The sequence below is a fragment of the Spea bombifrons genome, chromosome 1, assembly GCF_027358695.1.
Source record: "Spea bombifrons isolate aSpeBom1 chromosome 1, aSpeBom1.2.pri, whole genome shotgun sequence".
NCBI classification, from domain to species: domain Eukaryota; kingdom Metazoa; phylum Chordata; class Amphibia; order Anura; family Pelobatidae; genus Spea; species Spea bombifrons.
The window spans coordinates 64,014,973-64,029,985 of record NC_071087.1 but is presented as its reverse complement, the minus strand read 5'-3'; the positions used below and the strand labels follow the sequence as shown (position 1 = coordinate 64,029,985).

The following is a 15,013-nucleotide window of genomic DNA, read 5'->3' as shown; positions in this document are numbered from 1 at the left end:
GGCCCCAGACGTTAAATAAAAAAGAATGGGTGGAGAAAAAACAGAATGGAAAGCTTTAGTCCAATTGAACAATAGTGATGGGATACTAAGGGTTGGTGCCCTCTACTGGTTATGAGATTGGAGCAGAAATGGATCAGGTGATAAACTGTCTGTATATAGTAAGACAGTAATTACAAATTTGGTGATTCAATGACTGCATGAAATGTGTCAAAATGACCCAAATTGAATATCCTGGGCTCTCTACTATTCCTGAACATATAATTTGTGGGCAAGAAATGGAAAAAGCAGCATCGCAAAGTTTGCTTGAAAAGCAGAATCTTTTTTCAAGTGAAATTTGGATGAAGTTAGTATGGAAATGGCGGCACAAGATATGTCAAAATGATGATACAAGAATACTCTGGGTTGTCCACTTTATATAAACATATTGTTTTCTGTAGCCGTTCTGAGATCGCTGAGCTCTATTGAAGGGAGAAACTCAGAATACCAAATCTGAAAAACCTGGAAAAGAAATGATGCGTATCTTAAGGGTTTTTAAAAAGCATTCATTGGTGAGAGTCAAGTCTGGGTACTGGGTGTTAAGTGAACCTCCTTAATGTTGGAGTGCAAAACTTGGACTTGTTTGTGGTTAACCTCTTCATTACTTTAGTGCAACTTTTATTTGTGTGTGTAGTTAACTTCTTCAGTCCTGGACTGCACAACAATGTGTGTCTGTTGTTAACCTCTTCACAACAGGAGTACAAGAGAGAAACCTTTTTAATGTTAGAGTGCAAACCTTTGTGAGTGTGATGACATAATGTATGTAATGCGTCAAACTGATGTTTGTGATAGTAAGCAAAAAGACTTAAAGCTCTTCTATAATAAAGTTATGGTTTTTTACAAAAAAAATTTTGTTTACTAAGGAAATACACGTACTAAGTATATTACTTACTAAATATATACTTCAGTAATTATAATGTAGCATTTTTTTCAGTTGGTGCCACTGAATCAACTACAGATAAAATATGTTACACTGGATCAAAGTTTGCTATAATCATATGGTGAAATAGTGAATTTGTTATTAAACAAATAATGTAGGGCATCATGAATTTCACTTTGCGCCAAAGTTGACTGGGAGAATCGGATTTCATAAAAATAAATCCAGAAAAGAAATAAACAGAGTGGAATAAACCAGCAGCTGCACATTTTTACCAAAAGGCATGGCTCATAGAGGAAGAAAATGTTTGATCTGGCAGATTCCAACATCAAAAATTGCTTCCAAGCTAAAGAAACAAAGATAAAAGAACTGGTACACAATGTCACTTGTATATGTGTAAGTACAAAAATAAAAATAAGGTTTCTGAACTTTTATCTTGTGGAACTAACAACTAAAACCTGGCAGTTAAACTTAAAGTTTATGATTACTATTTTAACTGGGGTGAAGGCAGTAGTGAGTTGACTTCAGGTCTTTTGTTTGACTTTGTGGTGTTCAAGAAATAAGACTTAATTTTGGCATGGCCATGTAAGGTAATTTTAATTAAATTCATTTAAACATATGTATTTGTAATGGTTGTATTGTGTGTTCGAGGTCTTTACCTCATTAATATATTGAACAAGCACTAATACACTGGTAATTATGGGGGAACACACTGCCCTCTTATTCCCAAGGACCTATACACATTTCACATATTGCTTGCTAGCGCTACCCTACAATTTTTGCATATCTGGGAATTTCACAGAGCTTTCTCCACAGCTCTCCATCCCAGTCTCATTTTAGGCTAGTTTAGCAGACAGAGGCAGCCCCACTATACTTGAAGTGGTGGGGACTGGGGAATAGGTGGAATCAGGTCAGGGATTGGGTAGGCCTTTTGTGTGACTGGACTGGACAGGATAAACACTGCTCCCCTAGACAGATCTGAACATTCGGTCCCTGAGGCCCTGTAATGTATAGGTGTCATGGAGAAAACATCCCATGTGGCAGATTCGTTAATGCTTCTTTTCTTGTCTAAGATGGGCTGTTGCACTCGAGTGGACAGCAAACTCATTTATAAAGTTGGTGATGCCCAGACACAGAGTTACCGATTAATAAAGAAATTTTACTGCATATTGTATCCAGACACATAACCGTACAATCAAGTTGCCTCATATGCACTATACATATAAACTAAACATTCATGAAGAGGATCTAATAAAAAGAACCCCACAAAAAAAAGCACAGCAAGGTTACAGTCATAAGGTAGATGCTGCCTTAAATATGTATTAATCTATATAACCCTAGGCAATAATGCGTGCAAATGGAAACTTGTGTTCATCTGCTGCAGCCTACACATTCTAGTGGTATACAAACAGACGCTGATATATTACCTGGGGACTTTATAAATGAACCTACCCTGAGACTTAAAATACTGATAATGTATTCACAAAGATTCTGTCGCTCGCTATTGATGACAACCTAATAGTTATAATATGAGTCCTTAAATCCATTGTTAGAAGGCAAAGATATTTTGGATTCAATAACTTCATTTCAGTTGTATACCTTTGCAATCTAAATTAAAAAAAAACCTGTAAAATCATATTTGCATGTGAAGGAATCAGATTCAGACTGTGTGACCATCGAAACCTGCCCTTTTACTCTAAATCCATGCCTCTAAAACCTGCCCTTTTACTCTAAATCCATCCACGCTAAGTGTTTCCAGGCACTTATGAGAAATGTAGATATTACCGTAATTTAAAGTGTTCCAGCTCCCAGTACAAAGGGGATATCCTGTCCTCCGATGACCTTCCGGGTGACATCAGCAGTGACGCGACCCGAAAGGGAATGCCCTATCGCGCGATCAGCGTTTAAAAATGTACCTGCTTTCCGGCTTTCGTGTAGGAAGCTGTTATATCAGATCGGACAGCAGAAAGCCAGCGATGCTGGTTTTTGCTGTCAGGGGGGAGCCCAGGCTGTCAAACAGCCTGATCTCCCATGCAGTGGCAGGGATTTGTTCCTGCCTCTGCAAGAAAGGCAGGACGTACAGGTACATCCATTGGGGATTCTTGAGATGCGTTTTTTTTGGACGTAACGGTACGTCCATAGGGGACTGAAGGGGTTAATCTAAATATTCCTAAAATATAATGAACAAACTACAACTTCCAAACTATATACCGTATTGGCTCGGATATAGGCCGCACCCTAAAAGTTTGGTGCTTTTTTAAAAAAGCACCAAAAAAAACATGCTGCCACTCTGTCCCCCCCCCCGAGATATGCTGCCACTGTCCTCCCTCCCTGAGATATGCTACCACTGTCCTCCCTCCCCGAGATATGCTGCCACTGTCCTCCCTCCCCGAGATACGCTACCACTGTCCTCCTCCCCCCCGAGATACGCTACCACTGTCCTCCCTCCCCGAGATATGCTGCCACTGTCCCCCCCCCCGAGATACGCTACCACTGTCCCCCCCCCCCGAGTAATGCTGCCACTGTCCTCCTCGACTTACCGGAGCAGACTCCCGGGTGTCTTGCGGGGCTGGCGGGGGACATCTACGCAATACGCGTATGCAACTTCCGGTGCCGGTACCGGAAGTTGCATACGCGTATTGCGTAGATGTCCCCGGCCGGCCCCGCAAGACACCCGGGAGTCTGCTCCGGTAAGTCGGGGGTGGGCAGAGGTAAACCGCATCGTGCGGACGGTCCGCACGATGCGCTTAGACAACCTCCCGTGCCGGCACCCCCCCGTGGGAAGGATACAGGTCCCCTGCACCGCTGCGGGGGATCTGTATCCTAACCCCGCTGCCTGCCCGGCGCCCGGGACTGAATGTCCCGGGCGTCGGGCGCTAGACCCCGAATATAGGCCGCACCCCCACTTTAAAGACTTAAAGTGGGGGAAAAAAGTGCGGCCTATATTCGAGCCAATACGGTATATATATATATTTTTTTTTTCTTTTTACACAGCCCAAAGTTTCTCCAGAATGCTCAGATTCAGTGAGCATGCAAGTTTCTTCTGCTAGAAAACAGTTCACAATGGCTCACTAAAAATACAAGAAGCCTGACATCTCCTGGACATGTGAAGAAATAACACCAAGTGAGCTACTACTGATTGTTTTTAATCTAATAGTTTCCACCTGACCTATTTCCAGAAAGCATACTGAAGTTAACACCTGCTGGACTGAACAGAGCTTTGAAAAATATTAGAATATCAGGATTGTCAAAAACGTCATGATATATTTACCGCCAAGTGCAAGACTGCAGATGTTCTAAGTCAAAGCCCATGGTGGACCTAAGCTAATGTGGGCATTTAGGGCAATAATTAGCACACTGCTTAGTAATACAACAATTAGGTACTTACATTATAATTACAGATGTTAAAATTCTGGTGGGGTGGTTAGGCATTTTGAGAATTTGTGTTTGGTCATAACTAAATATCATGATTGTATAGTATCCCCTACAGCAGGAACATCAGACACCTGTGTGCACGTGTTGGTGGCATGACTGGTCTTCGAACTGCAGCGCAGGACAGCAGGAGCTTGTATGGCGGCTGCAGTGATGCCAGAGGTAAATGTAGTGACACCTATAGATCTTAAGACTTTAACATGCATTTAAACACATTTAATGTTTAAATACTACAGCGTTCCCCGCTCTGTCTATTCCTTGTGTAGTGTATTAGAAGCACCATGCAAAACTTTTAAAGGTTGCACCTCCATATTGCAAGTGGCAAAATCTTTTGCAGTGTCTCTCCGGAGTGGTCATAGTCTGTCCTGGGATGGGTGTTCATGTTGCTGACACCATTAAATATTAGGAGTTAAACTCTTTTAAAACAGGGAGGGGCCAGAGATGGCCCCTGATGCCGACCTCGGTGTTGCTGAATGCCTCGACATCAACATTACAGCAACAACGTATGCGTGAAGAAATCGATCATGACGTGCCAGGCACGCCAATTGTCATTAACTGCGTGACAACTTTAATTGTGTCAAGGGGTTAATGCCTCTCCCATGCATGTTTACATTCCCTGTGTTAGGCTCCACCACGTCTGCTGGGAGACTGTTCCATTTTTATACCACTCTCTCAGTAAAAAAGAAGTATAACTTCTTTGCATTATATCTATGCATAAGACCTCATGTCCTAACATTTCTCCACTTTTCCTGTACTTTGTTTATTTAAATGTTTCTCTCCCTCTTCTTTCCTCCAAGGTATACATGTTAAGATCCCTTAGTCTTTCCTAATGTTTTTTTATCCAGTTACCTCTTCCTGCTGAACTAGAGACTGGCAATCCATAAATTTAACTCTAGAGCAATCTGCTTGCAAAAATCAATGGTGACTGTGTTCCTGGGAGGAGAGAAAAAAAAAAAATCACAATTGTACAAAGATCAAGGGGTTCTTTCACTAAAGCAGGGGATAGCAGGCTAGATTGTAAGCGAGCTGTCATTTGGGTTCACTGACTTAATCATGCATACCACTGGCAGGTTTCCCTTGCAAAAAGGGTAGAGCTAGCACAGTGTAACACATACAGTAGTTCAGTCTGTGAGTTGATCAAGAATTCTCAGACTCACTATACAGGGCCAGCAAAGCTCATCCTGCAGGACAGACTCACTAGGGGTTGACTATGCATAATCCATAATGAAGTTGATTTGAAACAAACTCCTTCAAACAATTGTTTATGCAAATAAAGAGCAGGGCAATCAGCTGGTTTATATTATATATATATATATATATATATATATATATATATATATGTAATAAGGCAATGTAGTTCAACACTCTTAACTCCTGTTAATGCAGGTGTAATGTATATCAATACAAAACAGAACGATTAATCCTAATGACCAACTCCCTAATCAATAAACAGTGCTCAACACTGTACTTTCAGTTCAGGATAAATAAAGCGTACAGACCCAACTCATGAATGTCTTACTAACTGAGACAAGCACATGCACAAATATAAGATCAAGAGTTCATTTTATTGTGCTTGTTTCATATTCCACTAATGATTGTTTATAAATAATATTTATTAAAACTTGCTGAATACCAAATTTTATTCTTCAGCTCTTTACAATGTCTTTATATATTTTGTTACAGTACAATGTAAAGTGATTTTAAAAACTCTCCAAAACAAGTATTTACAGTGGCAGGAAAGTTAGTTTTTCAATTGTGGATATTGAGGAATGGGAGACCCTTCAAAAGGCAAGGAGCTGGACACGCTCATTAGCTGGCCTGCATGCATCCGCTCATTAACTCTCAGCTCGCAGCCATCTTGGAGCATACGTATAACTATTCGAGCAATGTTCTTAGAGTCATCCAGACCACTGTGCAAGCGCCCATCGTACGTCATTCCCAACTTCTCCAACATAACTGTCAGTTTTGTTTGATTCCTTGGAACCTAACAAATAAAACAAGTTTGGAAGAAATAAATGAGATATCCATTTTCACCTGCTTAGAGTTAGAGTTACTTATAATTCATAAATGGTTTTGAAGGATTGAATACATTTAGCATTTTACAATAAAACCACTTAAACCCTAAAATAAATTAGTATTTACTGCTCTAAGTTATTTGACATACACCATTCAATCTTCCAGACATGTGCTGGTGCATCAAGCGATACCCAAATGCAGCCTGCAAACTACCTGTAGAAGACAGGTGCTCTATACCATAAAAAGAAAAAGGTTTCTACATGTTAAGCTTCTCTTCAAGTTATAAGAATATTGATATAATAAAAAGGCACAAATAGATAACAACACAAGTCATAAGATATCCTGGGCAAAATTTTGCTTTGAAGGGAAGGCGCAAAGGGAGAAAAGAAAATGCAACATTGTACCGAGCAAAATAAAAATAATGGCACAAAAAAAAAAAAAAAAATGTGTGTGGATTCACTAAAGAATAGTACTGATAAGGTGTTTATCTGTATCTGGTTTTTTTATGCATCACTACCTATGAATGGGCAGGCAGGCGGGGGCACCAGCTAGATACCAGCCTCTGCATTAGAACGCAAGTGTTGGTCAATGCAGTGTTGAAGCAGTAATATGCTTGAACTACAGCAGGCATCCTCTGTGGCATCCTTCAGGTCACACTTGGGTACCCTGTCAGATGAATCCAGATCACATGCACCTTTGTCAGTTCACCGGTGGATGCTTGTTATTAATATTGTACATCTTATAAGACTTTTTTTTGTCTCTGTTGCTCAGTGTTGGTGTCAGAGAAACATGACATACACCCAGTCTGGCACTGTACAAACCTTGTAGAAGTTTCCATAACACTTGCGTATGTTGATCCATTTCTTGGCAAAACGAGGGTATTTAATCCTACTTATATGACACTGTATGTTCAAAAACTTGCACATGTCCCAAGACCTAGAAATACATAAGCGCATAGTGGTTTTTCATTATTTTCACCTTAAGTTAGGAATGTATATTTCAGTCACCTATACACCTGTCACATTGCATTTAAAAGAATTATGAATTATGCTTTTTTGTTTTAAAAAGCAGTCATTGTTTTGGAGGAAGAAGAAACTATTTTAGTTCAACCCAGCATATGTAATTCATTTCCCATTCCAAACACGCACCCTATTTAGTTTTTTCTTAATACAATAATAACTGCAGGTACCGAGAACAAATACTTTAGACATAAAGAAAGCTTCCAATTCATACTGTTTATTTTAATATGTAAACACCATTAGGCATGTATACTGAACGGTAAGATGCAGTACTGTAAAATGCAGTAACATACAATCTAAGAAATATGAAGGCTCTCTTTTGCAATCTTTATATGCATCTTGAACCAGAACTTTCTACAAGTCTCTTGGCATAACAAGATCACACGCTTTCTTCAGAAAATCCAAATCCATCGAAGACTTTACTCGCTACAAATTCATGCTTCGCACCTACGACTTTGCCTTCTCTCTCGCCGAACAGCTCTTCTCTCATATCCTACCTTTCTTCCAACCAGCGATGCCGTTTTCTCTACCTTCAACTCCCTTCTCTGTCCCTCCATACCCACACCACAAACCTCTCAAGATCATGCTACCCACTTCAAAGATTGACGTCATCCTTGACTCAAACCTCTCCTTCATCCCTCACATTCTGTCCCTCGCCAGGTCCTGCCGCTTGCATCCGCCCATTCCTCATCCAAGAATCCACAAAAACTCTGGTTCATTCACTTAGTTCCGGTCTTGACTATTGAAACACTGTTCTTGTTGGCATTCCACTGTCTCAACTCCTCTGCAGTCTGTCTTAAATGCTGCTGCTAGGCTTATCTTCCTTGCACGCCACTCCTCTTCTGCGTCCCCACTCTGTGAAACCCTCCACTGGCTCCTTATTACCTTTACAATTAAGTTTAAAATCCTGGTACTAACATATAAAGCCCTCTATAACACTGCTTCCCTATACACTTCTGGCCTCATAAGCAAATACACCCCTACTCGATCCTTACGTTCTTCCCATGAGCTATGGCTCTCCTCCTCACTTATCACCTCTCTGGCCCCATATCTCTGGAACCTACTTCCACCGTACCTCCAGCTTTCACCCTCCTAACATTCAAGAAACATCTCAAAACCCATCTAAGCTGCTAGGACTTCCTTGTGATTGATATAACCACCACACTACCTCTCACCTTTCTCTGTGCCTTATGTTTGTCCTCACCCCATTCCCTCAAGATTGTACGCTTGCGAGCAGGGCTCTCTCCACCTAATGTATCGGTTTGTCTTAGTCTGTCAATTCTAATCATGTCATACCCCTTAAATATATGTATTGCATTAAGCTCTGCGTAAATTGTTGGTGCTATATAAATAAAAGATAATACTTGCTACTAATGTGAACTAATGCTTCCTCTCAAGGCCAAACATCAACTAAAATTCATAAATTACTATAGCATAGGTATACAAATTATAGGTAAGAGTCCATACCCATCAGTCAGTATAGCATACTTGTACTTTGTACCAAGCTCCTTTTCTCGCATCCAGTCCACAACTCTTTGGAGAACACTAGGGAATGTGTCAGCTTTGTCCACAACATCCTGTAAGAATGGGAACAACTTTAGCACTTTACATATCTACATATTTTCTGTATTGCTGCATATTGTTCACATTGACTTTAATCAGAGAATTTTGTAGTTTGTGGTAATAAGGCATTCCTAGTAAAACAAACAGATAATAGACTTATTAAGTAACATGGTAGATAGATGTTGAGCAAAACAGAATTATCATGGTTTGTGTATGCTTTGCTGCATTGGGAAAACTTAGAATCACTGAAGGAACCACAAATTCTCCTTTGTTAAGACCATTTTATAGGAGAAAGTTAGGTCATTAATCCATCTGTATAAAAACCCAGTGCAGTAATATTATATGACCTAAAAACCCACAATGCCAATGAATACAGAAGTTCTGTATTGGGGAGGTAGGCAAGCATTATTCAACAGCCCAGTGGGACCATTAAATGACTATAGGAAGCGACTATAATATTGCTGCTAAAATGGGGTAATTAACAGGCAGGGGTGGGCCGGGGGTGTGTGTGTGTTTGGGTGTCGGTGTGGCAGAGCCTGTCCTGGTGTGTTGGCGTTGCAGAGCCTGTCCTGGTATGTGTGTTTGGTGTGTCGGTGTGGCAGAGCCTGTCCTGGTGTGTGTGTTTGGTGTGGCAGAGCCTGCCCTGGTGTGTGTGTTTGGTATGTCGGTGTGGCAGAGCCTGTCTTGGTGTGTGTACTTCAACTTTCAAGGCCCAGAAATCAGTGAGAGGAAAGGTTTTGTGTTATTTACTCTATTTCAATCTGCATATTTTATTGAAAAGGATTAGTTGCATTAAATTGTGGGTTCAGGCATCCCGTGTATGATGAAATTTTTTTAGTGTACCAGTCCCATCCCATCACATCAATATGCGTTAGAAAATAAGGAGATGGGCATGGATGGTGGGCTGATTCGGTGGAGCAACAGGCCACTTGACTAGACTTGTCCCCCAGGCCTTAGGCTGCCAGCCCTCCCCTGTTAACAGGTGTTGTGTGTAAATTTGAACTCTGTATATTCACTCAGGTTCCCTTTTGCTTAACATTAGGTTTTGCTTAAAAAAAAAACAAAACAAAAAAAAAAAAAAAGACAACAGTGCGGATACAAATCAGATACAGTACAGGTACTTTTTCACACATTTTGATTTCAGACTTTCCTAACGATGCAGTCTGGCTAAACCAGCATGTGAACCTGACTTGGCCTCAGCTGATATAATGGCCCCACACATTTCTGGTTACTGTAGGAGATCCAGTAAATATTTACCTGGGTTATTCCCGTTAGGTTAATACAGAATTCAGAAAGTTGAGTATTGACTTCCGGCCTCACATATCGCTGAAATGTATCCTCCTAGAGAAAAATAAATACATGTACTTACTTGGGAGTAATTACATGAAGAATCATGATACAAACATACATTTTGATCAATTTCTCCACTAATTAATTCAAGTGATTTCTACAGCCACTAACATACTTTGCATGTGAATTAATGAGTTGACTCACAGGAGTGACAGGTGACTTTTTATACATAGTGGTTAATTCATTAAAAGGAGGGTTGACAGGGCAGTCATGGTTTAACCCTTTTGTGACCCCCCCCCCCGATTTTCTACCCTTCTTGACCAAGGCTGTTTTAACATTTCTGCTGTGTTTTTGTTTAGCTGTACTTTTCTTCTCTAATTTACTGTACCCACACAAATTTTATATATATTTTTCCCAGGACAAGGGTTTTAGATAGCATTATTTTGATCATATCATATGATTTATTATTTAAAAACAAAACAAAAAATGGTAAAAAATATTGAAGAAAAGTCCCCTCCTTTTCCGACTTTTGACTCTTACTCAGCCACAAAAAATAGATTATACTATTTGTCCTGCGTTTAGAAATACACAATGTTCTAATTTTTTGCAAGTTATAAGTAAATTAGTAATGTATTGCTATTTTATAAGGGTGTAAAATTCTAGTGGGTGGGATATGAGGTGCTTGGTCACAGATTTTTACATTTTTTAAAAGATTACTTTGACATTTTCTTGAAATTGGTTGGTTCCCCTTATGTCATAGTGACATCACTGGAGTCTAGTATTTACAGAGCTCCATTGCCCTACACTGTTGGCCTGGCACATCAATTGTCATTAATTATGAAACTATGAACTATGAAGAGCTTCTTAATGCACAATTAAATCGGTGAGATTTCTTCCATCCTGAAAGATAAATTATGAGGGCTAGCTCAGTCCTTCTTGCTGGAGAAACGTGCCCCCACGTTTTTACTCTTTTTTTCCCTTTTTCCCTACTCCCAAAACATATTTCATCTTCCTGTCCCCATCTCTCCCACCCCACAAATCACAATCTCATTTCTTTTGTGTGAAGCATATAACCGTTCCTCCTAACACTCCCAGAGATCATCTGAATTGTGCTGTCTGAACGATCAAACTCTACAGCTCATTCAAATCCTATCAACTCATCCCCATCCAAGCAGTCCTCTCCTACTGTTTCACTTCCCCCTCAACCACCAACTAGAATGTAAGCTCACAAGAGCAGGGCCCTCTCATACTTTTGTACCAGTTTGTTACTGTGTGTGATTTTAAATTATTTAATTGATTGGAACAGTGCTATGGAATCTGCTAGTGCTATATAAGTAAATGCAATATGTTACAACAACAGTTAGTACTGCAAATTTTGCTTACTGCTATAGGTTTTACCTGCCACAAATACTTGATTACCTACTCACAATTTCCAAAGTCTTTGTGTTGATCAATACAATGGGGAACTCTATGATTTCATGATCGTAGTCACGAGAGTTGCCCTCCTCACAAGTGGCTTCAAAGTCAATGACACATATGTAATCATAATATGTATCGGTGTTGCTGGAGTCCTTTGACAATGCATGGGTCAGCTTCTGCTTTTTGTAGTAATTCTTCAGGCGCTTCTTGAGCACGTCTTTTACACCTCTGCAGTTACGCAAACATAAAAATGTCTTAGGTCAAGTATATAAATATCGGGGAGCACTTGTCATGGAAGAAAACCAGATATACAGCTCAATTAGCCAACACAAAAAATGCAGCCGGTGGACATCTGCGAGCATTGCACAGACAACCTCTGCTGCTACCCGGGACTTCCGTCGGGGCTTCTATGACTGAGCACCAGCCTGATTTCCGGTGCTCAGTCATAGAAGCCCCGGCGGAAGTGCCGGCAGCAGCAGAGATTGTCTGCGCGGCTCCCAGAGAGGAGGATCCAGTACTCTTGCAGCTCTACGGGGCAACCTCTTCTCTGGCAGCCGGTAAACGTCTGTGCGATACGCACAGACAACCTTCGCTGCTGCTGGCCGGTACTTCCGCCGGGGCTTCTATGGTGGAGCACAGGAAGATTATGTCACGCCTGCGCTCAGAAGCCCCAGCAGAAGCAGAGGTTGTCTGCGTGCATCGCGCAGATGTCCACCGGCTGCCAGAGGAGGATCCAGGTCCTCTGCAGCACTGTGGGGGATCTGGACCTTAGTCTTGTAATCAGACCTCTATTTGAATATAAGACGAGGGGTATTTTTCAGAGCATTTGCTCTGAAAAAAACTTGTCTTATAATCAAGCAAATACGGTATGTCCTATTCTAAAGATAAATCACAAAATGAATGTAGTAAATAGAAGTATGGCTCAATTCATGAAATATTTGGCAAACATATACATAAGATAGTACATTTCCATTGATAAAATAGTGAAAATATCAATTCATTCAATAAGCTGATAAACTATGTTAAATTATTAGTAAATCAAGTTAATAATGGATAGATATTACATTGCTAAATAAATACATTAAATAATTGGTGCCTGCTACTTCTGTGTGCTTGTGTGTGTCACGTGATGCTAGTTGACCCTGTGCAGCACGCATCCGTCAAACAGTATTCTGCCCCAGAACTCATTCTCCCAGGTGCCACTTACCCTAGCATTCACTCTAACACCATACGCGAACACACACACCATACAGTAAGACGCATATGCTAACAGCATATTGTTATGCATACATGCTATCATACACTAAAATACATTTTTAGTAACACACCTGCTAACACTATACACTAAAACACACTCTAACACACACTCTGATATAAAATGCCATATGATAACACCACACATACATACATACACTAGCCAACAAAATCCACACACCAAAACTATATATATATAAAATATACAGACTCTAGCACTATACACACACACACACTGACTCAAGCGCTATACATATACATACTGTTTTTGACACTACAGTATACACATTTCCACCGCCTCTAGCACTATTAGTAGCTTCTAATGCGAGGCAAGACAAAATAGCATTGTGCATGGTAAGTATACTTTACGACATCTGTCCCCACCACTGCTACATCTGCTACACTGGACCTTGCTGGCTGCGTGTCTCAAAAGACCCCATGGAACTCTTGCACATACAATCAGAATATGCATTCAGCCAGGCCCTTCTCTAGCAGGGAAAAGAGCTAAAACGCACAGAGAGACATATTGGTAATTCCTTTAGACTCTTATAACATGGCTGCCAAATGTATGGACTTACCTAGTATCAAGCTTAAACTCTGAGAGCTTCGCCTTTAGCTCATCCTTAGTCATTCTGTTGACACAACCATTTGAAATGGCAATGTCTTTATACACTGGATCACTAAAATCATTGACAGGGGAGGCAACAGAAGTTATCAATGTATCCTCCTGACCATTAATACTACTCCACTGCTTGACCTGAAAGTAAAAGTAATATCATCAGTTATTTATATAGCGCCAATGTATGCAGTGCTTCTTACAATACATATAATTTAGGTCACGCAAAGAACTGTAGACCTTAAAATGTACACCAGATGAACAAAAAAGAAAACGGCATTCTTTGTTTATAAATGTAAAAAGCTTATAAGAAATTTAGCATTTGTCACTGGTATTTAGTTTGGTATTTACTGGGAAGTGATAGGATAGATAAAAAAACAAAAACATATACATCATGGTTTTGTTTCATTGGCATAATTATACCTTATGACATACAGTTTGCATTAAACTAGGCATGTTAAAATAGCTTAACATGGCAACATATAGCTTAATAAACATTTTAAGACAAGTAGTTCTAACACAACAAAAAAAATCGGCCACTCTACTTTAGTATTCTAATTCCTACCTTAATATATCATTCCATGGACTCGAATGTTTCTAGATAAACACCTTGTATCAGCTGTTATATGAAAGACGTACCTCACCGAGCAGATCTAGGTTGTTTTCAAACTTTTGGCACAGATCCTCTTCGCCCACATCATGCGGGTAACGAGGCAGATTTTCCTTCTGGTCGCCCATCTTACACTCGCCGAGACGTAGCTATATCACACCAGTTGCTCAAGTGTTGTCCAGCATTTACCCTTTCATTTTACATCAACACGGCACAGTCGCTGTACGAGCCGCGCTAAACAATTGTATACAAAACACACTTCAATCAATTCCTCGATGTGTCATGTAGCTCGGAAAAGAGCGGGAAGTTGGGCACCGTTTAGGGCAACCCGAATGCTTAGTATCAACTACTGCGCATGCGTCGACGCTTAACAGGTCACTGACAGTCGCGGCAGTGATGTCGTCACACGACCCCGTCCTTCCTTGGAAGCCGTGACTGGTTATGCGTTGCCAAATGCGGAGAGCTTGTGGGAGGAGAGTAGAGTCAATGTTGAATTAGCTAGTACTGAAAAAGGAAGCTAATATTATAGGACTTGCTAAAACCTAATACGAATATATATATATATATATATATATATATATATATATATATATATATATATATATATATATATATATATGGATGTAAACGCTAATGTGAAGTGTTGAACATTTCAAATAACCGTCCTGTCTATGCAATGTAACTATACGTGGGAGCTATATAGGTTTGCTAGACGCTCGTTTTTTTTTTTTATTCCAGTCTGGTAGTGAGCGGGTAGGGTCACATATTCAAGAGCTGGTTTCACAGATTCCATGATATATGAGCATCCCAGCTGGTGCTTTTATCGCCAGTATATTGCTGATTACGTAGGTAACAGTTGCTCTACTGCTTGACAGATTGAC

General features: G+C 40.2%; 1 protein-coding gene across 2 annotated transcripts; it reads right to left on the bottom strand.

Annotated features, from left to right (window-relative positions):
* Window positions 1-5,706: 5,706 nt before the first annotated feature.
* ERI1 (exoribonuclease 1) lies at window positions 5,707-14,496 on the bottom strand. Of its 2 annotated transcripts, none has more exons than XM_053462700.1 (7): window positions 14,162-14,494; window positions 13,485-13,663; window positions 11,661-11,880; window positions 10,201-10,284; window positions 8,848-8,957; window positions 7,183-7,297; window positions 5,707-6,329 (listed from the first exon to the last, which is right to left on the bottom strand). In XM_053462700.1, the coding sequence occupies exons 1-7, from the start codon at window positions 14,258-14,260 to the stop codon at window positions 6,087-6,089; spliced, it is 1,050 nt and encodes a 349-aa protein (XP_053318675.1). In that variant the 5' UTR covers window positions 14,261-14,494; the 3' UTR covers window positions 5,707-6,086. The 2 variants fall into 2 exon arrangements, with proteins under 2 accessions (XP_053318675.1, XP_053318683.1); XM_053462708.1 differs by lacking the exon at window positions 5,707-6,329 and adding an exon at window positions 6,903-7,119 and having other exon boundaries at window positions 7,162-7,297; window positions 14,162-14,496.
* Window positions 14,497-15,013: the final 517 nt, after the last annotated feature.